This window comes from Chiroxiphia lanceolata, chromosome 5 (genome assembly GCF_009829145.1).
Source record: "Chiroxiphia lanceolata isolate bChiLan1 chromosome 5, bChiLan1.pri, whole genome shotgun sequence".
NCBI lineage: Eukaryota > Metazoa > Chordata > Aves > Passeriformes > Pipridae > Chiroxiphia > Chiroxiphia lanceolata.
Window position 1 is genome coordinate 2,447,615 of NC_045641.1, and position 24,049 is coordinate 2,471,663.

The following is a 24,049-nucleotide window of genomic DNA, read 5'->3' on the forward strand; positions in this document are numbered from 1 at the left end:
GAATTAAAATCCTCATTATTTTCCTTACTACCACACAGATCTGTCCTTCTTCCTCCTGGCTGTCTTATCTCCAGCCTTCCCTGATATGGTTTTTGCTGCAAATCCTTTCCTGCAAGAGCTGGCCTTGAGCGCCTTCAGAGCAGCAAGTCCTTTGGAGCCCCATTTCCTTTTCCTTCCTCTTCTACCTGTGGAGAGCAGATTTTTGGAAGCTCAAGACCTCTGTTCTTCCTGCTCATGGGTCCCTTGGAGATAGTTGAAGCTACTTTGTTGAAGTTCACAGGCGACTTTTGAAACCCTCGGCCATTGCATTCATGTATATATATATATATATAATATATAATTCTATCTCTTCTCTCTTCCCTCCTGTTTTCTTTCTTTGTCAGGAATCCAGCTGTGCAACATGTGGCACTTCTAGGACTTGGAAGGCAGGAAGATCAAGCAAACACAGAGCTTTCAGCAAGAAGAGATAAATTTCCAGAATAAATTCAGGCCACGTAGGCCCCAGCCTGTTTTAGTCTTAAAGCCCTGCTGGTAGTGATGTGTGGGAGCTGCAGATATAAAGCCAGGGAGAGAAGAGAGTTTATTTGTATTATTTCTGGCACCTTGGTAGAAAAAACCTCTGCTCTGAGTTCGTGGTGCTTGGCACAACGTCTGTCTGCACGGGCTGTCGCGGGGAAACCGCCTGTTGAGCGTTACCTTCCTGCATGGCTTGAAGGCAGAGGAAAAAAGGGAATTATGAGAGGCTGAGAGAGCGTTATAGCTGGGAGAGGAAAGTGCCGGATTAGTGGGGGTGTATGGGATGCAGATGGCCACAGAAGAAATGTCTTGTTATTAATAACCCATTGAATTGCAATTTTACACCTGTGTTTGCCGCTGCGGTTTTTTTTTTTTATCTCGGCGCTGGGTGTCTGGCAGGAGCACAGCTGTGGGCTGTGGGCTCCCTCCTGCAGGCAGCTGCTGGGGATTTCCTAGTCACTGCAGGCACACAGAGGACAGGGCAGGGTTTGGTGTGCCCGGGGTGGTGAGCCGTGACCATGGATTTGCTGCAGTGTGGTTTGGTGCCGTGCTCCCAGTCGTGTTTGCTGACACTGACACAGGAAATCTGGCCAAGGGAGTTGCTACGTGGACTTGTTGATTTTTCAGAGAATCAGAGAATGATTTGGGTTGGAAGAGACCTTAGAGATCATCTGGTTCCACCCCTGCCATGGGCAGGGACACTTTCCATATCCCACGTTGCTCTAATCCCCGTCCAACCTGGCCTTGGACGCTTTCAGGGATCCAGGGGCAGCCACAGCTTCTCTGGGCAACCTGTACCAGGGCCTCCCCACCTCATAGGGAAGAATTTCTTCCTAACATCTGATCTAAATGTCTCTCAATTTAAAGCCATTCCCCCTTGTCCTATCACTCCATGCCCTTACCAATAGTCCTTCTTTTAGGAGAAGTCCTTTTTTTCTGTTTATCACTATGTTTTTGTTTTACTAAGCTAAAATAAGTAGATAGGCCCAGAAGTGGCCCCTGGATGTACTCCCCAGCTCTACCCCGAAAAGCCCAAGAGCACCAGGTACAGACCAATGTGACATTCAGCCTCATGCCACCACCACCAACCTAAACTTCATTTCCCTCCCTCTTCCCACCTGCCTTTTCTCCTCTAGTCCAAACAAAAGAGTTACAGGTTCTAACTCGAATGAAGGGCAAATTTCAGCCCAGCCTCATGTCTGAGTGGATGCCTCATGTCATTAAAATCCAACTGCAGCCACCCAAACCTGCCCAGCTGGCCCCAAGCTGTGTGTCCAGGTCATGCAGGAGCCAGGATAAGGCACTGTGTCCTCCAACCCTTTACCCCTGGGGGCTGGAGCACAGATGATGCTTTCCCTGAGCAGGGAGGATGATCCTACATTGTGTGGGAACAGCTGTGACTGCATCCCCCAGGGCAGAGGTGCATGGGCACAGGTCTACAGCTTTTTACAGCATTTGAGACTTGTGTGGCACTCAAAGTGCAGCTGTGGGGTTCTGTGGGGTGAGGGAAGAGTGTAACAAGTTCTGTTTTGGAGAGAGGGATGAGTGGGAGCAGGAGGGCAGGCTTACCATCTGCAGTGTGGCTTGGGGGGCTGGATTGCACATGGATCCAGTCCTCTGTGGGTCTTACTCTTTCAACACCTGAGCAGCTGCTTTATAGTGTTTCTTCAGGTCTTAAAACCTGTGTGTTATCGAGGCCTCCATTTCCTATGAGCAGGATTTTATGAACAGAGATGACCTTTCCACGTCCCCAAAATGAAAACACCCTTGTCTCAGCCACAGGTGCCTTTAGCCTGTGTGAGCAGAGATGAACAAAGCAGATGGTGTTGGGATCTGGATGAAATTAGAGTTTTGCTTACAGCTGACCAAGCAAACAAGTAACTTTCTTCTGGGTAGCACAACCAAGATCTGAACCCCCTGGTTGTTACTAACCCATGAACTGTCTTTTGCAGACTGATGGGCTCATGTGCCCCTTTCTGCTGCTGGGCTTTCTGTGGAACACCTCTCCTAACACAGCTAATGCTTTGTGGTGATGGATCTGCAATTATGAGGCTGTGCAAAGAGGTAAAACAATTGCATCACCCTCCTTGTGGCTGCTCTGGGGTGATTTGTTGGGTTGTTGTTAGCACTAGGCATGATTTGTGCAAACGAAGGGTCAGAGCTGTGAAGTACAGGGCACCTGCAGCTTCCATCCATGTCTGAGTGGCCCAGGGGAGATATTTATGGAAGGAAAAGGGGAGATTTTACCTTTTATATGGGTGTTTTGGACCAGCAGCAGCAGCAAGCTGCCAACATAGTGCCACTGCTTGATGGCAGCCTGGCAGTGTCTCCGCTCGAGGTTGGAAGCACAGGGATAAATTGCAGAAAGCTTTAGCAGCAGAGTGGCCTGGTCAGACACCTCCTCCCTCCCTCTCCCAGCCCCACAGGCTGGGTGCCAGCAGCAGGACTCTGTGCCCTATCATTTCAGGACAGCCTGGATGCATCCATGCACACTCCCAGCTGAACATGGTGACCAGAGAACTATTTAAAGCAGTTCCAACGACGACACTCGAGTGTGTAATGCCACTAATTCTGCTGATGCTGGCAAAGTGCTGGTGCAGTGGATGGGTTTAAGACTGATGGGAATCTGTCACTCTGGAGACATTAGGATGTGTGGTCCTGAAACGTGCACAAGAGGAGATGATAACAGAGAAAATCAGCGACAAAGGAGGTCCCCTGGTGCTGCAAATAGTTGTTGCTGTGGCAGTGAGCTTGGAATTACAGCAGAGCTGTAGCTCTGTGTTTGTCTTGCTGGCTCTGTGTGACCTTGGCCAAGTCAGAGAATCATTGACTGGTTTGGGTTGAAGGGACCTCAAAGCTCACCCAGTCCCTACCCCCTGCCATGGGCAGGAACAACTTCCACTTTCCCAGGTTTCTCCAATCCCTGTCCAGCCTGGCCTCTGACACTTCTTCTTCATCCTGCTGGACCTCTGTCTCCCTGAGGTGTTTCTACACAGAAAATTCTGGATGTGGGGCTGTGCTCTTAGGATGGACACCTTGATAGAGCTCCTGGTTGCCCTTGCAAGCAGCAATGTGTTATTTTACTGGGGGAAGCTGGAAAGACCCTTTGGGGACAAGGTGTGATGTGCTGGTGTGAGCTGTGGTGGGAAGGCAAAGTAACAGCAGCCTAATGTCATCAGGCTCTGTGCCACCCCATGCTCCCAGGGCATCCATGTGGATTTAACATATATGGGAATAATCTGTAAATAAGGGCTACTGCTCCTGATCCTGGAGGTACCCAGCTTGGGCTGTTATATACTCTATACTGCATGCTATATTTGATATATTCCATATAATGTATGATCTATAACATATTATATATTAATTATGTATTATATCTCATATAACTGTGTGATAAATTATATATTGAGCACCACAATTAACTTACTGAAAGGAACCAGGGGACTGAGACTCTGCTGTGAGAATCTTGGGATTGAGTGGTGGCCAAGGAATCATAAAATCATCTTGTTCCAATCCTCTTCCATGGGCTGAACACCTTCCACTGGACCAGGTTGCTCATCAGGAGCATGTCCTACTCCTCCTGTGTTGGTAGCCCAAGTGCTGTCTGATCCATCCTAGGACCAGTGGAAAAGGCAAAATCTTTCCTTGCAAATATGTGTTATTAGATGCTGTAACTTGGTGAAATTCAGACAGACTTTTATCATGTTCAGAAGGGAAGTACCCTCCCAGTTTTTACTACCTGCTCCAAAGCATGGCAGCTTTCCAGCAAGGCAGTGGAAAGAATACAACTGAGGTCAAATGTAGAAAAAAAAAATTAAAATCAGTAACTTGCTAAAACTTTTTCCTAATTTAGTTTTCAGCATCGGCCAAGTAATTGTGAATGCAGCTTTCCACGACCATGTCAGCCCCAGGCAGACACTGAGCTCAGGAAAAGGTCCCCTGAGTGGTTCAGGTCTGTCAAAGTAATTGGGACCTTAAAACTGAGCCTTGGCACGGAACATGTCAGCCAACCTGAGCTCTAGGTGTTGCTGCTAATGCTGGCTGGAATTATGCATGCACACAGTGCCCTGCACTGGAATTACATAATTTTGTGCAAAAATAAATGTGCCTGCATTCTGTACAGGATGGGTTTGTGTACCTCCTTGCAAATACAGCCTGTGTGTGTGTATACAGCAGCTCTCTTCTAATCTGCTTGTTAACAAACATAGCATGTGATTAATCTTTTTTACCCATGTGAGCACTGCTCTGTCTCCTGCCTGTCTCTGATCCTGGCCATAGGTGCCTGTCCAGCTCAGCAGTATCTTGAGACTCTCCAGCACGATTTGGAATTAGTTATCCTGCAGCAGCAGCCGGGCAGGGCTCTAAGAATAACTTCCCATTGGCCTTTGTGTGTGTTGGCAGAAGCTGGGCTTGTCCTGCCTTGCTGTGACAAAGTCACTGGAAGAGAAAATTAACAGCAACTTAGTTTATTCAAGTATTTATTTTTTTAATGGGGGTTGGATTTTGCTGGAGAAAATTACAGCAGCTTAGTAATAGTTTATCCAGGTATTTATTTTTGAAATTGGGCGGGGGTTGAGTTTTGCTGCTGATTTTCTGCTGAAAGTGCCTGTTGTGGTCGTCCTGTGTCATCTGTAAAAAGGGACATAAGGGGACTGTAGTGGGATGGATTCAGACTGCTTTTTATTTTTTTTTTTTCCCCTTGAAACCCTCGCAAAGCTGCTGCTTATCAGGGCTGTGCCCACACTGCCTCATCACAGCTCAGCACAGGGAGGAGAGTCCATCCCCAGTGCTGCTGCTGGGTTGGAAATTGTGTCTCAGCTGGATGTCCCTGCTTGGGCAAACACGGGGCTCTCCACCACAGCCCTGTCCCTGCCTCTGTCTTTTGGATCTGGGGGCAGCTCAGCTGCCCTTCCCTGCTGAAAAAATCCAACTCAAGTGGGGACAGAAGCTTTTAAGCAAAATGCTCTGAGGGGGAGTCTCTGAAGAGGACATCTCTTGTTTGGTCTGATCTTGGTAGTTTATTCTCAGAGAGAGTCTTGCTCTGAGCACAGCAGCTGCTCTGAGCCCTGCTTCATTTGGAACTTCACAAAAAGCATTGTTATGTCAGAATGGTTAAAAATTATAAACAATTGTAATGCAATTTTTATCTTTGGAAGGGAAAGCCAAGAAAAGCATGCAGTAGATTAGTACTGTTCAAAAAATACCTATTTGGTGCTGTATTGTTTTGTTTGTAGAGAAGAGATTGTGCTCTGTAGCAATCTCATATCTGCAGAAGATGCCTGGAATTTGGGAGGGGGAGCTTTGGGGCAGAAGTATGGACTAGTCAGCTTTCTGACACCTCTTCAAGACTCTTTCCAAGCTCCTGGAGATAGCAGAAGTAGTTTACTTCAGCTGACACGTGCAAGTTTGGAACTACCAAATTGGGACCTACTTGCTCTGGGTGTTACAGAAACATGGAAGAAGATTCATCTGACCTCATCTGACCTCTTGAGGGCTGAAAGACAGAGACCAGTTGCTGGAATAGCTGTTACATAGAAGGCAGAGTGATAAAATAACATGTCTACCCAGGAGGTTCATAGGTGCCTAAACCCTCCCTCAGAAGCATTTAGGAGTTTGGTCAGAGTCAGGAAGTGCAAAGAGAAAATAAACAAGGAGGTGTCTAATATTTTTTTCCCCTTAATCTCCAGTACGGATGCCACTGTAAAAATATTGCTAATGATTGCAGTAAACTGATCTTTCTTTTAGGTTTGGGAGAGCAAATGCCAGTTCAGCACTGCTCCTTCCCACTGGTGGTGATGTGTGTGTTGGACTGGAGAGCTGGCTGGGATTTGAGATGGTCCAGCCACCCCTGTTTTACGGGACTCACTCCTCTGCTCTCTTTAGCCGCTGACATGAGAAGCTGAAGATGAAGAATTTGCTGTGTCAGATCTTTTCCCTGGCCCCATCCATAGCTAGTGGCTGCTGCTGCTGCTCCAAAAGGGCTGGATACCTGCCATAAATGAAAGGAGGAAATTTTATGCTGAGTAAAGCACAAAGGGAGACTCTGTTCTCGCCTCTGCTGCAAACTCTGCATCACTGAAGAGAAATTACCACACCTCTGACTCTTCCCTCCCAGCAGTACAGTATTGTTAACAGCATTTTCTTTATGTTCCTACTCCTGCTGTGTGCCCAACCTGTTTCTGACTGCAAGGCTTGGTGTAGTTGCAGGATTGATAGTCCTTCTCTTGGGGATCCTGGCTCTCTGTGAGGACATAGCTGTGCCCTGCATTAATCACCTCGACCTGGCCAGTTGTGAACTCTTCATTTGGGACAACTTCCCTTTGCTCTGAACCAGCAAGCCCTGGTCACTGGTAACTGAAGCTCATCTGGATTGCAGAATGCCTGATCCTGTGCTGCAAACCCACTGGCTTTACATCCCTCTGAAGCTTTACTTACAAACTTTATTCCCCATAATCATCCAGGAGCTGAGCAACCTGGTCTAGTGGAAGGTGTCTCTGCCCATGGCAGGGGCTTGGGACAGGATGGTCTTTAAGGTCCCTTCCAACCCAAACCATTCTGTGGTTCCATGATCCAGGTATCACTTCTGATTTTCCCAGTCCTGATGCTTTACCCCATGTCTCTCAGACCACCCTGCTCCAGCTGCCTTTTGAGTATGTTGTGAAATCTCAGAGACTGGGGATTCTCCCCTGGCTTTTTGCTGCTGGTTTCCTCACCTCCAATATAGATCTTGGTGCTCCAACAACCAGTAGATTGAAGTCTAAAGGTTTTGTTTTTCCCTTAAGTCCCACCTTTTATCCTTGCCAGTGTCTCATGTAGAAAGTCAAATATCCAGTGATGACAAAGTCACTGTGAATATGGAGTTACTCTCTCTGCCAGGCTTTCAGGAGAAAGCTGTGTTACAGTCTCTGTCTTCTGAGATTTGGCTCTTTGTGGATTTATATAGTGCTAATTACAAGACTTCAGCCTGAGAGAGAGGACTTGTGTCTCACAGATCTTCCCAAGATTGCCAAGAAGGGGGAAACATCCACCCACTGGCATCCAATGCAAGATAAACTGTGCTGAGCAGCCTCAGCCAGCAAGAAAACAGCTGCCTATTGACTCACAGAGAAAGCTGAGGTCAGAGACTCTTCCCTACTGTTTTAGGAGTCCTGCCTGAACCAGACCTGGAAAATTTAAAGACTTCGTTTGGGGTCTCTTCCCCAAAGCCTTGAAGGGAATGTGTGAGCATAAGCTTTGCTTCTGAGGAAGGAAAAGGCAATCCTAAAATGCTGTCATTGACACAAGCTGGGGAGACCTGCTGGGATAAAACCCAGTTCATTTTCTTTTCAATATTCATCATTCCTTTAGGGCCAGTGACTGTGTTTGTTCCTCTTCATGCCTAGAGCTGAGCAGGGTCTCCTCACTGTGAAGTGCTCCTGGTTTCAGCTGGGATAGAGGGAATTTCCTTCCTGTAGCTGGTATGGTGTGTTTGGAATTTGGTATGAGAGTCGTGTTAGCAACACACTGATGGTTTTAGTTGTTGTTAAGTCGTGTTTATACCAACTCCAGGACTTTTCAGCTCCTCCTGCCCTGCCAGGGAGAAGGCTGGAGGTGCACAAGGAGCTGGGAGAGGACACAGCCAGGACAGCTGCCCCAAACTGGCCAAAGGGATATCCCACACTGTTTTAACTTCTTGGCCAGCTTGGCACTGCCAACCCCATGAGAGCTGCACTTTGGGGAAATACAGCAGAGAAAGCTTTGTGCCGGGGAGAACTGAGTCCTAGGACTGTACAATGACTTTGTTGGGGGCAAGAATGAGACTTTGAGACAGAAGTCAACCTGACACTCTGGATTTTGGCAATACTTCACTTTTTCCAGTGCTTTGGATCCGTCTGATCTCATGCACACATTCCTGAAGGTATATCGACCAAGTTAGGCACTGTTGTGGCATGGTTTGGTTAAAATCAATGACTTTATGTGCTCCTGCTAAAATAGTTTGGTTGTCTGGGGGTTTACATTTGCCCAGTTACTGCGAGAAGCAATAATTTTAATAGATTTATCCTCAGGATGCTTTCAGGAGACTGGGAAATACTGTTACCTGTGTCGTGGAGGGTGTAGTTGTTGGAAGGTTGGGTCCCTTCCAACTCAGGATGTTCCATGATTCTACAGCATCCCTGTCTGCTCCAGAAAAGAGAGTTTAACTCCGGTCTCTGGATTTGTAGGTTATTTCCGTGACCTCAAAACTCCATTCTCATTTCTGTGACACTGAATATTTGTGTTCTTTCGTTCGAGTCTCTGTAGCAAATTCCTGGAGGAACTGAGAAATCATTACTAAGCCTCCTGCTCTCCCTTCCAAGCACAGAGGAGCACAGCTCTGACCTGCTTTTGCTGATAGGCAACCAAGTCTGAAGTGCAGGAAGTTTTCACATGCATTTTATCACATGGGGGAATCAGGAGAAAAAGAAGAAAGTCCCACTCGTGGCATGTGTTAATCCCATTGTTTAATACTCTTCTGGCACAGACACAGGTAACAAGGTGATGGGCAGCATCTGAGTGCCTGAGGAGAATAATCTGTGTGATGAAGGAAGGCTGTGTTGTCCTGCTGTAGCTTAATTCCCTTGCAAACAAACCACTCCTGAAATTAATCTCTTTATTTGGGACAAGCTGCAGCTTCCGCTGGGATCTGTTCATTGCGGGGAGCTCTGAAGAAAGATGCTCTGGTGTGGGATGTCCTCAAAGGGAGACTTCTTCAGCTTGGACAGGTTGTGAGTTCAGGGAGAAAGGATTTAGGCCAAGTTAGAAAGGATTTAGCCCAAGTTAGAAGCCGGGCTTTGTTGGGGAAGCTGTTGACAATGTCTCTGTATGAGTTTTCTCGCCGCGTTGGCTCCCAGAGAAAAGCTTCTATCCACGGTAATCAGGGTTTATTAAAAGAAGCCATGAAAAAAGTCTTTAGATGAGATTAAAGGATTGTGTAGCTGCACTTGGTGCTGAATTGCTCTGTGCTGGCTCCGGCTCTGGGCGTCTGCCTCGTCAGCATCCCGGGAAATGAATGGCTGTGCCTGAGTGCAGCAAAAGTAAACAGAGGAGCGTGCTGCCTGATTAGTGCTGGGCCTCATTAACCCCCAGCCCGTGCACTGGAATTGTCCCGATTGTGAGGTCCGCTGGTCCTGGTGCTCTTGGCTCCCTCCAGCCAGGTGCTGCCTGGTGGAGAACTCCCTGAGTCCATCCCACCAGCCGTGGGACTCGGGGTTGTGCCAGACCCACTGTACAGAACGACATGGTGGGTTTCCTTCCCCTCACAGTGCTGTTTTCAGCACTTTTTTTTTTGTGTTCTAGGTTTTAATGTGCTGGAGGTGGACCCAGGGTGGGATTTCTTCCATGGCTTTTTGTATCCAGGCTGTCCCGTGTGACTCCTCGTGCCGCTGACATTGCAGTGTCCCTGCTGCCAACGTGTCACCGTGGCAGGGCACCTGGTGAGGTGACTCTGTCTGCCAGCTTTGGTGGCAGGAGGGTTGTGTGTGTGTGAGAGTGAAATAGGGAGATGCTGTTGTCTCCCATGTTCACTCAGTGACACATTTCTTTCGGGAGCTGTCGTTGGAGTGGGGTGGATTTGTTCCAGCCACTAGTACAGGAACATGACCATGGCTTTTGTGAGATTGTCAGTCAAAACTGAATGTCCCATTTCTCTCTTTCCCTGTACACTTGTCCCAAGTCCTTCTCTTCCTCTCATTTGACAGATCAGTCCTTTGTGTCCTCTTTATTCTTGATTTATTCCTACCTCCTCATCCATAGCTCTTCCTTCTTGACTTTGTCCCCTTGAAACCTGCTGCATTTTGAGGATATATTTATCATTCCCTAACTTTACCATCTAATAACCAGAGCTAAAAGAAGTTAGGAAAGTTTAATCCTCTTAGGCTTTTTCACATCCAAACTTTTCTTATCCAGGTGCCCCACCTATTTACCACGGAGTTGCATGTTTTGGAGTCTTGGGATTTTGTCCTGGAGAGCCCTGAGTAGAATCCTCTATCTCAGTGGTCTCTACCCTTTGCTAGGAATGGCCAATAACACTAAAAATGTAACCACACTGTGGGGCAGCATCATAACTTTCTGTCCTTCAGGAGGAAAACAGTTCTCAATCCAAACTCTGGGAATTCAAGGCATCCTATGGGGAATGTGTTATTTGCAAGCCATGAAGCTGAGCCTCCAGTTCCACAGGCAAGAGAGTGGTGTGAGATCTTCTGTGGGAGCTGCCTCTGAGACCTTCCTCTGACCATGGATGGAACACTGTTGAAAGAGCTGGATTTGCTCTGTGACCTTCCCAGGGCCCTTGAATATGCTGGTGAAGAGGCTGTTGTGGGCAGAGAGCCACGTAGAGGGGTGATCTGATCTCACACAGGAACCCTACATGGTGGGTCATGGCATCGCTGGTGGAAAAGGCCAGTGAGCCTGGTCATTGTGGGAAGGCAGTTTGGGTTTATTTTGGAAATATCCAGTTCAGAACCCAAGCCCAGACCCCACTGCCTGCTGGCTGAGGCGTTTGGTTTATATGCTTTGTTTTTAGAATATAATTACTCTCTTGTAATTTGAGCAGCCTAAGAGGCTGGGTATGTCTGTGCCACTGGACTACTTGTCTCCCCAGCTGCTGTGATTCCTGCTATCCAGACATGGGTAATTCTCCTTAGTGCATCCTCTCAGGGGTAGTACAAAACCTGCTCTATTCTGCAAGTTAAACATCCAGGCCTCCTTGCCCCTGACCTCTGCTGTTATTTATTAATTGAGCCAAATTATAAATTATAGCCCTCAGAGGCTCAAGGGCTGACTGGTGCTCCAGGACAGAGGGTGCAGGGCAAACAGTACGAGCAGATGGGAGAGGAATGTGCAGAGGGAAAATCCTGCTCCTGGGGCCACTCAGATGGCTGATGGAAAATGGGAAGACAGCCCTGCTCTCCCTGCTTTGTCCCAAAAGGCTCCTGTGTGTCCTTGCTGGCTATTGGTGCTCTCAGACTGTTGATACCCTTTTCTCTCCAGGTGAGCATCTTCCTCTGTGAGGTTCAGTATTTTTGAAGTACCCTTGTCTACTACTAAAGGGACTCCTCATCCAGCCTTCCTGGAGTTTCTCACTGGAGTCTCTCTGGTTTCCAGGTCAATTTGCTGTCTTTCCCTGGAGGAATCACAGAATGGTTTGAGTTGGGAGGGACCAAGAAGATTTTCCTTGCCATTCCCTTCCTCTAGGAGTGACAGTCTCACCTCAAACCGATTCTCACCTACTTGGGCCTTGAAGACTTCATGTCTGGAGTGTGTCTCTTCTGATTTTGTGTTGGCTCTTTGTTTTAATGAGCAGATTTCCTCCTGTTGTTGCAGGTCTGTTGTCCTGGTGCTGTGGTGACCTTTGGGCAGAGGGCTCCTCTTGGAGAGAGGGGTTGTTCCTTACCTCTTCAGTCTCTGGGTTGTGACAGTTTCCATTGCCCTGCCCTGCAGCTGTGCTGACTCTGCAGAGCAAACATGGCAAAATACAGCAAAATGTTGGGGTAAAAAATTATCTTTTAGTACTTGAAAAGAATAATTTCTTCCTATATCTATGTAGTTCCCAATCATGCCAGTGTGTTAGAAACGTGGATCATAACTCATAAGTGACAGGGGCTGGTGTTCAGGGTCACCACGTGATGTTTCTGAACACAGGACTCAAACAGGGACAGCTTCCCTCTTCTGCTGCTCTCCCAAGGAGGGGCTCTTTTGAAAGAGTGGTTGTGTGTGGGGAAGCTCATTCCACCCCTGCTCCATCTATCATATTAAAGGTTATTAAAAGCCTACGTGACCAGCCTGCCTGTCCCTGCAGAGCCTGCAAGGCAGTCTTGCAAACTCTGCAGTATAAGCTTGATTTTATTAAATATTTGCTTGACCAGAAAGGCAGAGCAGAACAGGGTAAACATGCCTAAAGTAAATGTGGGATGACCTTTGTCCATCATCCATCCAGTGCCTGCGGCTGCTCTGGCTGGGAGGGCAGTGGGAGGTGAAGGTGATCATACGACAGCTTTGAAATTCTGGCTGCTGTGAGAATTTTGAAATATTCAGGGTGGCATAAAAGTGGTGGCTGCTCTACAAGCCCAGACTTACCCTTTCCACTATCAGATCTAATCAGCCTACAGGTCAAAAGAATGCGGGATTTATTCTCTCTGTTATTTCTTGAAGGAAATTTTTCAGTCCTGCTGGCATTGGCAGAGCTGCACAGATTTGAAAAAGCTGCAAATCCAGACCTGTGTCACATCTTCCTCCCTGCTGGGATCTACAAACAGTGATTTTTCCTTACCTCCTACTTGTGCCAGCCTGGCTGTCATCACTCCTCGATTTCAGCAAAGTCACTCTGTGACAGAGGGGATGGGACACTGGCCTGCAGGAGCGGGGCTGGGGTTTGCCTTGTGCTCTTTTTAAGATCAAGGACAGCTTTGTGAAGTTCTGATGTGGATGTTAAAGTGGGATGGAGGGAGGAGAAATTTGTGTCCTCAGCCTGGCCACCAGTGGCAAGAGTTGTGTGGTCATCACTCACTGAGGAGCTTGGCTTGTGACATCTGAGGTGGTAGGACTTCATCTCCCATGTATTCTGTGGGGCCATTAAAAGCCAAGCCTGGTCTTGGTGCAGAAGCAAAAAAGTGAAGAGAAAGGGAGCCGATGGATGTGTTGAGCAGGAAGATGTGTTTCCATGGGGTATAGTGATGTGCTCAACAAATTACAGAGGCTGTTTGAACCCCATGCTGCTCTCACATCCTGGTTAAAACCTGGGAAATTTTAAGAGACTGAGTGGTGCAAGGAATCCCTCATGCCTCTCTTTGGAAAATCACCAGGCTGGTCCTTGGGTCATTAGTTTTCCTACTTCACGGCCCTTTAGACTTTATTACTGCTAATAGGTAGGCAACCCCTTTCTCCTCAGTCATCTGAGATTCCCAGGGGAGCTGTATCTCTCTTCAGGATGATGTTTTCTTGGCTGTGAAGTGAGTGGAGAGTGGTCTCGTGGTGAGAACCCAGGGGAGGGAGGAGACCCAGTGCTCATCTTGCTCTGTGCTTGGCCTCCTGCCCTTCGTAGATGTGGCTGTGGCAGCTGGCACAGCACAGCTCCTGTGTCTGTGCTCCAGGCTGGACCAGCACGAGGCAGCTTTGATCTGGAAGCCCCAGAGATCATGTTCAAACAAACAGCAGCGCTGGTTGATTTTCCCGCCATGAGCCTTCTGCACCTCTCTGGCTTCCAGGGAATATTTGTGCTGCACCGTGGGGCATGTGTGTGAGTGATGGAGAGGAAAAGGGCGCTGATTTATGACTCTGCTGTGTGATTTTCTGCTCTTTTCTACCAGCATCTTTTCTTACAGGAGGCTCCCTTTGTTGGTTTTAAGTAGAGAGCTCAGAGTCGAGAAAGGGAGGATTAGCAATTAAATAAGCTCTGATGATGGCATGGTCGTGAAGGGGGAGGAGGAAGGAATACTCCACAGTAATGTACTTTGTTTTCTTTTTGCTTTGCTTGTAGGACAAAATCTGCCGGGGAATTGGTGTTTTGAAGAATTTTACCGCTTTTAATCCTGTTCCCTTGGGAATACAAACCTCTCTAATCATGTCACCGGCCATGTGGAAATGGACTTGCCTGGTTTCTCACCTCCTGCTGTCCACCACAGTGTCACCTCTTGCCAGACAGCAGCCACTCCATCCAAAGAGGCCCTTCATCACTTTCACTGGAGAACAAGCAGAGGGAAACTTCAACCACTTGGTGGTGGACGAAAGAACTGGGCACATTTACTTGGGGGCCGTCAACAGGATCTACAAACTCTCCAGTGACCTGAAGGTCCTGGTGACCCACGAGACTGGTCCTGATGATGACAATCCCAAGTGTTATCCGCCCAGGATAGTCCAAACCTGCAACGAACCCTTGACACCCCCAACATAAACAAAATGCTCCTCATAGACTACAAGGAGAATCGGTTGATAGCCTGTGGGAGTCTGTACCAGGGCATCTGCAAGCTGCTGAGGCTGGATGACCTCTTCAAGCTCGGGGAGCCCTTCCACAAGAAGGAGCATTATCTCTCTGGGTGAATGAGAGTGGCTCTGTTTTTGGAGTCATTGTTTCTTACAGCAACATGGATGACAAGCTGTTCATCGCCACCGCCGTGGACGGGAAACCGGAGTATTTCCCCACTATTTCCAGCAGGAAGCTCACCAAGAACTCCGAGGCGGATGGGATGTTTGCATATGTCTTTCATGATGAGTTTGTGGCCTCTATGATCAAGATCCCCTCAGACACCTTTACCATCATCCCTGACTTCGACATCTACTACATTTATGGCTTCAGCAGCGGGAACTTTCTACTTCCTGACTCTGCAGCCTGAGATGATCTCACCACCTGGCTCCACCACGAAGGAGCAGGTTTATACCTCCAAGCTGGTCCGGCTTTGTAAGGAGGACACAGCCTTTAACTCCTATGTGGAGGTGCCCATTGGCTGTGAGAAGAACGGGGTGGAATACAGATTGCTCCAGGCAGCCTACTTGTCTAAGGCTGGAGCCATCTTAGCCAGGTCTTTGGAGGTTGGCCCTGAGGATATCCTCTTCACAGTCTCTCTCCAAGGGGCAGAAAAGGAAGATGAAGTCCTTGGATGAGTCTGCTCTTTGCATCTTTGTCCTGAAAAAGATCAACGACCGCATCAAGGACAGACTGCAGTCCTGCTACAGGGGAGGGGACGTTAGATCTGGCCTGGCTCAAAGTCAAGGACATTCCCTGTAGCAGTGCGGTAAGTGAAGCCCCTCAGCACCCAAACTTTACCTCCTTGTGTGCTCACAGGTCTTGTCTTCAGATAACCAAGTCTCTCAGCCATTAAAACAGGGACCAAGGAGCTGGAACTGCCTTGTCCCAGTCCTGGCTCTGCCTCCAGCTCACCACACCACCCAATTTAACCAGTTCATACCTCAGTTTGCCCATGGACAAGCTAATGAAGGTATCAACAAATGTGTTGTGTTTGCTGATGAGCTAAACCAAGGGGCCTTGAAATCTTCAGGAGGAATTTACCTGTTGTAATTACTTCACTGTGCCAATCATAGGGGTGAAATAATTTTGACCCAAAGCAGTTTTGGCTCAAACCTAAACCAAAAGGACCTAGAGAGTGCCAACGGCTTGTGCCGATTTCTGTGTGCACTGGTGTAGTTTTATTTCCCTGGGCTGGAGTTGGAGCAGGATTTATTCAGGGAGCTTTGCAAGGCCAGGGCTTCATTTCTTCTAGGGCTGAGGAGCACTGGTCATTAACCATCAAAGCCCCTCTCCTTCCGGTCTCCAGCCAGCTCCGCGTCGCCTCTGCTCTGAAAAATTAAGGCCTGGCTGCAGATCAAGGATTAAATACTGCAAGATTTAAGGGCAGGACTGGGGAAGAGCCTCGTCGAGCTGACCTACAAACGGTCTGAGGAAATTGTCTTGGTTTATTCTGTCGGTTCACTCGAGTGTCGTGGCAGGAACGTGCCTCAGCCCCTCCAGCCTGGGGCTGGCTTTGACAGCAGGCACAGACATGGGCGTTAGGGCCGGCTCTGAGCCGGGCTGGAAGAGCCGCCTCTCCGGGCTTTGATTCCCAGCCTTAATTAGCTCTTTCAAGTGAGAGGCAAGTTCAAGTCTGAGAAAAGGGAATATGAGGAATGCCAGAGTGCTTTCCTGCCCCATAATCTCAAGGCAGGCAGGGCTCAGGATGTGGGTCGCTCCAGCTCTCCTTTGTGCTCAAGCCTCCTCTGCCGGAGGATTCCTGATGCTCCTTGGCAGGACAAGGAAGGACCAAGAGGAATGCAGGTGGGAATTTCATTGCAGGGAGACTGATCCTGCCTTACTCTGCCTTAATTCCCCTTTACACCAGTGTCTCAGAGTCCTTGCTTGACCTTGCACTTCGTTCCCACACTGAATCTGTGGAGGGACAAGTCCTTCATTTTAGTTGGGATCTCCTGCCTGGACCTGTAAAGCTCCCACTGGAGTGTTGCACAGGGAGAAAGGCTGTGCCCAAGTCTGGCTTTGATTTTTTTTTTAGCTGCAAGGCCTCGGCACATTCAAAGAGCTGCCTTTAGATTTAAGCTGGGAGCTTCCCACTGGAGTTTCTTTCCTGGGCTGTTAAGCCTCTCCGTGCATTTGCATATCTGCTCTGCTTGTGCTCCATACTAATGTCTGCAGTATTGGACCTCTCAAATTAGGAGGTTTGAAACCTCTCAGTCCTGGCTTCTGTGGCTCTAGACAGGAGCAAAAAGGCCAACAGTTCTTGTGTCCCTTGGGGTGAGTCCCAAACCAAGAAAACTGATGTCTCAGACTGAACTTGGAGGGACCAGACTGCAGAAGTGGGACAGAGGACAAGGAGCCAAGGGCTGGGTGACACAGTGGGGAAAAAAAATGTTAGAGCATATCTATGAGTATATTTCTTCCCTGTGAATTAGAGATGCTAATGCTAAGCTGTAAAAGAGCCTTGGAGATCCTTGAATTAAAAGAAGGGAGTCTGAAGAGTTTGATTCCCAGTAACTAAGTAGGCTGTCCTCTCCTTAAATGAGCCTTCTTAGAGCTGCTGGCAAGCCCTGCCTGAGATCAGCTGTGCTGCCCGAGGGAAGAGGTATTAGTGACTTGGCTGCTGCAAGGGGTTGCAGAGTCCAGCAGCTAAGCTTGGAAAATATTTGATGGTTGGTGAAGTATTTTGGAGCCTGGATATGTGTCTGTGAGGGCCCTGTTTCCTTCGCTGATGTCCTGTTGCCAGCCAGTCCCCAGCGCTGCTGCTCTGCCTCTCAGCACATGTGTTTGGAGCAGCTCTAAAACCAATTACAAAGCCATCAGTGAGACTTTTCCCTGGTTTTGTGTGGATGTCAAATGTTTCCCTGCTGGTGCAAATAGAGGCTTAACCTTCCTGAGATGCAGGCTGGAACCGAACTTCAGCTTTGCTGCTCTACCTTCAGCAGCCGAAATCCTGCATGTGAACGGGTACAGCTGATGTGCCTGGCACTGAGCATTTTAAATTAAGAGAGAGATTTGGATTAAAGTTTAGAAAGAAATTCTTTACATAGAGACTATGGTACAGGTTGCCCAGAGAAGTTATGGCTGCTCCATCTGTGGAAGTGTTCAAGGTCGGACAGGGCTTGGAGCAACCTGGGATAGGGGAAAGTGTCCCTGCCCATGGCAAGGGGTGGGATAAGATGAGCTTTAAGGTCCCTTCCAACTCAAACCATTCTATTATTTTGATTCTTTGTGGTATTACTGCAGGGTTATGGAGCTGGATTCACATTATCTCACCTCTTGGTGCCCGGTCAGGTCTGGTTTTTGTAACAAACATTCTTCCATTTTTCTAATATCTCTGATAGAGCAATAACTGACTCAAAGGGGATCCACATTTTATGATTCTTCTGCTCCTGCCTTGATGTAATGCTTGCTCAGGGCCACTTCAGAGCAAGAGAAATCTCTTGGAGACCATTCCCAGCACAGCTCTCCTAACCTGCAATATGCACACAGATAATTACAGGGATGTGGGAGAACAGTGCTCTTGGCCCTGCTGGTAGTAGAGTCTGTAGCTTCTCTGGTCAGGCAGCTTGGTTGCAGCTGGATCTGGGAGATTTGAGGTTGGGCAGGACCTTGGTAAGCTGAGATGGACAAACTGTGTCTCATGGTCAACATGCAGCGGGAGGCTTTGAGTCCCCAGATGCCCTGCAAGGCTGGATGTCCTGGAAACTTGCCCTGGCCTGGTTTGCAAACACAATATGAGGGCAAAGACGGAGACACAACTGTGTAATGAGCCTGTGATTCCCCTGTGCCAAGTTCCTGTGCGTGTTGCAGATGTTGGTAGTGTGATAGAAGCATTTGCAGGATGGGAAAAGTAAATATCCAGAGATGAATGGAGAATCCTCAATGTTCATTCTTCTCCTATCCCTGTGTTACAGCTGTCCTCCCTGTAATCTTCAGCACAGATCGGGAAAAAATGATAGATTTTTATGTCTGGGCAGTTGATTTGCAAATTGGTGATGTTCACTCAGGTGATAAATGGTTTCAGGTAATATCTCTCTGCAAATGCAGGATAATAGCTAATATTTAAAGAGTACACTTGACCCCAAACGCTTAAAAATTCATATAATCAGAGAAAAATGAGGCTGGAAAAAAGGATTCTTATGAGGTCATCTGATTTGCCCTTCTGCCCTACTTAAAACATTCCTGACAGATGTTTGTCTCACCTGTTCTTAACCTCCGGCGACGGAGGTTCCTCTCTCTCCCTGTGCTGTGAGGAAGCTTTCCCTCACGTCAAATCCAAATCTCCTCTCTGGATACCGAAGCCATTCCTGCTTATACAGTCAGAGGGCACCTTCAAAGCCTTTGACACACGAGGCTTTGTTATACAGTCACGGAAAAGTGACCACTGCAGTGTGGTTGGTGCATGAAAATGTGTGGGGCAGTGGGAGGGTGTAGGGACGTGTGTGCAGGGTGTTGGAAGAAGGAAGGGCTGTTCTCAAGGGGAAAAATGGGCTTCTCAAAGCAGGAAACAAACTTCATGTTGGCTTGAGAAGGCTGTGGTTTAAATAGGATTCATGGACTTCGTAATTGAGCAACCTGCTCTAGAGGAAGGTGTCCCTGCCCATGGTGGGGGGATTGGAATGAGATGACCTTTAAGGTCCCTTCCAACCTAAACCATGCTGTGATTCTATGATTTCATGGTTCCATGATACAGTTGGAAATACTGGATTTCTTAAAAATAATAATAAAAAAACACAATATGAGAGGAGGATGGAGATATAAATGTGCCCTTTTTGTACAGGAATTGATCATTGGGGATTTGTTGATTATCAATAATATGAAATAGGATTAATAGGTGCATTTTGAAGCCCAGTGAGAATTCCATTACTGGGATGCTCAGCAGTGGAGGCAGGGGAGGCTTCCCCTCTACCCTGGGGAGCATCAGGTGAATGGCTGTGTGGGACATACAAACATGGATGGAGAGAGGAGGGTACTGGAGACTGACCCCAAAGCAGCACAAAGGTGTCAAGGGAGATGGAGAGGAGAATGAATCCTTGCTGGACCTTTGTCTCGCAGTGAAGCCCCAAACCAACGTGCTGTTGGCACGTGCTCCTGGCTGTCAGCTCAGGAGCTGGTTGCATCCCAGGGCTGCTCTCCTGGGAGATCCTGGTCTCCTCATCAGCCTGATGTGTCTTGCAGCATCACCTGCTGCCTGCAGCCTAACAGACTCCAGTCCCCGAGATGAAAAGGTGTCACCTCCATCGCTGCAGCTTTCACCGGATACGCAGCACAAATATCTGCCTGATAATCAAAGTGTCTGTCCCCAACTATCTCCTGCCTTCTTGCCGGTATTTTCTTTTCCTTTTGGCAGGAAATGGAGTCTGACTGTTTAAATTACTGTATTCAATCTCTTCCTGTTTTTCATGGCAGTGCTGTCACTTGGGGGAGAAATGAAATGTTTTCAGAGCCGACCGGCCAACAAAAGGCCTTGTGTAAAGAGCTGGGCAATATGGTCCCAATGCTTTGCTAAGAGAAGAAGATGTCTGGGGCCCATGTCACCGTTTGACAAGTGACTTGGCTGTAAAGGCTTCCCGTGCTTCTGGTGCCTGAGTGTGTAGTTCCCCAAAACCTCTTTGAAGATGCCTCTGATGAGATCCCTGAGAGTCCCATTCCTCCATACACCTCTTCCTCAAGTGGACTCTGCTGTCCTGCTCCCTCCTGCTTCCCCTGCCTCGCCCTGCCCATCCTGGATGCCCACCAAGCAAGCACTGCTGTGGGATGGGATTTAGCTGAATGCAGGAGGAGGTTGTAGAGGGCAAACCTGATCAGTCCTTCCATGAATAGTTGTTGGGCACATTTGGATGCCAGTTGGGTGCAGAGGCATTTTCCTCGAGCAGCACGAGCACCTCAGCCAGGATGAACACTGGGGCTGATCCAGGGGCTCTGTTCTGCTCCATGTCACCAGGTTAGGAAGGGCCTTTTCTAGCTCAGGTAATAGAAGAGCTTTGTGATGGGATGGGATGGTCAATTTGACTCCTGGTAAGGCCACAGTGGTGATATGGCCAAGATTTTTCAATAACAGCTTATTTCATGATATTCTTTCCTCCCAGGACTTGGATTTGCCATCACTGGTGTTAACAAGACACAGAATCTCTGAGACACCAAGATGGGGAGCAGCATTATGCTGCTTTACAGGAGGGTTGGGTAAGGCACAGTAAAACATAGCCCAGGGACTCCTGGATCTTAGTGCCATTCCCAGAAAAGGGAATATCATCCTTGCTGTTGCATTCCCCTCTAGCATGGGGACAGAAAAACAGGATCATCCTGAAAGAAGGATGTAGGCTGGAGCTGCTGGAAGGAAGCAGCGTTTCAAGGGGGGAAAAAAATCACTTACAATAAAAAGTACAATAAAAGCAGGAATTGTCATCCCTGTCTGTCATTTCCCCAATCATTTTCCCACAAAAGGGAAAGACGGGGGTAAAAGGGAATGTTAGCTTTTGCTTAGTTCTTGGAAGGAGATCCATGTGTGGAAGGAGATCCATGTGATCCTGGTGCTTTGACATCTTTGCACACACAGCCCCTGCCCGTTCCTCTTGGCAGGGTCGCTCTGTAAGTGATCCTGATGCTTTCCCATGGAATGACTCCGTCACAGGAATGAGCTATTGGTTTTGTTAGACCTTGTAGTGTCCCTGCTTGCCAGTTGGGCTATCCTAAGTCATCCTAGTGTCTGCCACTCGTGCTTGCACAATAGGTCTTTTTGTTCATCTCAGCTGGATGGACAAGAGTTTTGGGTACATGTTTTACATACACGTCTTTACTCCAAATTATACAGATTCCTGTTCCTGATCCAAAGGGTTCATGGTCAAAGTCAGTTCTTGGTCAGGTTCTAACAGTGTTTTCTTCTTCTTTGTCTGAAAATGCAAATAAAGAGCAGGAAAACCCCCCCCAAAAAAATGACAGAGTGCAGTGTTTGGAAAGGCAGTACCCTGGGAAATACGGTAATGTCTCTCTGGGAATGCCCACTGGAGACTCGCAGACGGAGCAAACAGGCCTGTGACTGCCAAATCTGTGTTTGTATAGTTGGTCACATCAGTTTGTTGGATGAGAGCATGTGTGTATGTGTGTGTGTGTGCAGAGCGTGTTGTCCGAGGGACTCGCTCAGAAACTTTGATAAGAGGTGACAGGGACTCTGGGGGCTGGAGAGGGTGGAGGCTGAGCTGAGGAGGCAAGAGGGACAAGAGGTAGAGCCCTGTGATTTGTAGATCTCCCCCATGCACCTTCCCTCCCTCATTTCTCCACGCCCAACAGGCCTGACCATCATCTCCCCTGCAAAAGTGGACGTGCTCCGGGATTAAAGACATTCCAGCAGGGAGAAATGTCATGTTATCCTGCCACATGAGCAGCTCAGGGAGCTCTCCCCAGTGACACAGCTGAGGTTTCTCATGATTGTTGCCAGGGTTGGAAGGACCAGGGATGTCTGGGGCCCTGCTCCTCAGGCTGATGGAGAGCAGCTGACTCCATAGCTCCGATGCTCCGAGCAAGGTCCTGGCCCTCTGAACCAGAATTAGGAAATTCTCCCCACCTCCTCCCCTCTGAGGTGAGCAGCAGGCTCATTAACTAATTAGCACTAAGCCACTGAGCAGGGTGCCTGGTGTTCCTGCTGGAGACATGATGGCTCGGATTTAATGGAGTTACAGGAATGGTGACTTCACCATAGGGCTTCTCCAGCACCTCCATGAGCTCTTAGTTCAGCTGGATATGGCTGCTGGCAACACCCAGTCCTCCAGACATCCTCAAAAGCCCACCATTTATTCAGGTGGGGATGTATATCCCAACCTGGCGAGAGCTCCTTTGCAGGGGCTCCTCAGGCAGCACATGGATCATCTTCTCTTTTCCATTGGTGGTGACTCCCTCTGCCTTCAGCCAGCAGGGATAAGGACATTTCCCTGCCTCTGTAAGTGCTCTAGGCAGGAAAAAAAGTGGATTTGGAGGCTCTAGAGGAGAGAAAAACACAAACTCTCAATTCCCTATATCAACTGCAGCTTGCACTTAAGGGCTGTAAAGCAGGGCCTAATTGCAGGAGAGGATGATTGCATTTGAGGTATTAAGTAGGTTCCTCAGTATTAAACACCTGTCCTTGAAAAGAGACTTCCAGATCAGTGGATGCAGAAATAATGCTGGCAAGTAATTAATTACCGTCTTATCATCCCCCACCCCCATCTTGAAACCTTTCCTTCTAAGATCCTCATTGTCCTGGAGGGGGAGGGAAATACACATTCACTGGGAACAAAAATCCGCACGCACTGGAAAAAAACCTCCTTCTCAAAACTAATTATTTAGTTCCTAAGCATAAAGCAGGAGGCAACCCTGTGCCTTTAAGTGGCTGGGTGCCAAACCCTCTCACAGAGCTCTTTCTCCTCATGTCTGGGTGACCCTGCTCACACAGAATGCTCATTGAGGGCAGAGCAGGGCCCAGGGCCACGGAGTTGCTGTTGTGTCTGAGATACCAGGCTCAGGTCCCTCCCCACCACCATTCCCATCCCTGCACCACGTTGGCTCTGCCTGAGCAACAAAGCATCCCTTAGCATCACCTTCAGGTCCTGGTGGTCCCTCAGGCTGCAGGTGAGCAAGGTGCCAACTTCTCCACCACTGCCAGTTGGTACCAACTTCTCCACCGCTGTGCTTTTGCCACGTGGACAATTAGATTTTTATTTCTGGAACTGGTCTTTGCTGCTTCCCCTGCCAGCAGCCCAGGCTGTTTTCTTCTGTGGTCGAGCCCTGCGGTCGCCTGTGGCTCAGCTTTGCATTTTTGGAGGGCTCCATATGTTCTCCTCTCATTCTCCTTCCACGCCAGGAGATCAGCGACTCCGCAAACCTGACCTCGTGTTGCCTCTCCAGGAGGTTGCCTTGCAGGTCAAGGGGAATGCTTGTGCAAGAGGGATTTTTTTTTAAAAAAAAAGAAAACAACAAAAAAAAAACCACACAAAAAAGCAGAAAGCAAACCCCAGATGTCCTGGAAGAGCCAGAAGCAAAGTGACTCCAACTCCCCGGTGAGCACGATGCTATTTAAAGCACCTCCGGAGCGGGGACAGCCGAGTGTGGGAGTTAGGACAATGTCTGTTCTGTCGAGGAGAGGGCCAAGGGGGTGCTGGCTCCAGCACTGCTCTCTGGGATAAATCCTCTGCAGACCCTTTCTCCCTTGCCTGATGCAAGTGTAGCTGTCGGGGTGAAACACGGGGCAGGGTCTGTCTTAGAGCTTGAGGAACCAGCAAGGATATTTAGCCTTTGGGAATGATCTGATGGCCATGGCTATTTAATTATCCTGGGAAACATGGAAGACTTCTCTTTTTTCTCCCTGAACTATTCATGTTTTTCTACCCAACTATTCATTTTCTACCCAAATTCCATGGATGGGTCCCTGTTGTACCAGGTAGGATAATACAGATGTTGGAAGCAGTGTCTTAAAGACTGGAGATGGGAAAGGCTGTTTTACCCACAGAGAGATGTCTGAATCACATCTGACCATATTTCTGCCCCAGACACTCCCAGCCTGGCATCTGCATGACTTTGGGATGT

General features: G+C 48.3%; 1 protein-coding gene across 1 annotated transcript in view; it reads left to right on the forward strand.

Moving 5' to 3' along the window:
* Window positions 1-24,049, forward strand: part of PLXNA4 (plexin A4) — a 451,907-nt gene that overhangs the window by 12,858 nt on the left and 415,000 nt on the right. Inside the window, 6 exon segments of the mRNA XM_032687463.1 lie at window positions 14,009-14,411; window positions 14,414-14,563; window positions 14,566-14,836; window positions 14,838-15,087; window positions 15,089-15,198; window positions 15,200-15,260. Of these exon segments, the coding sequence (XP_032543354.1) occupies window positions 14,093-14,411; window positions 14,414-14,563; window positions 14,566-14,836; window positions 14,838-15,087; window positions 15,089-15,198; window positions 15,200-15,260 (1,161 nt within the window). The 5' untranslated portion in view covers window positions 14,009-14,092.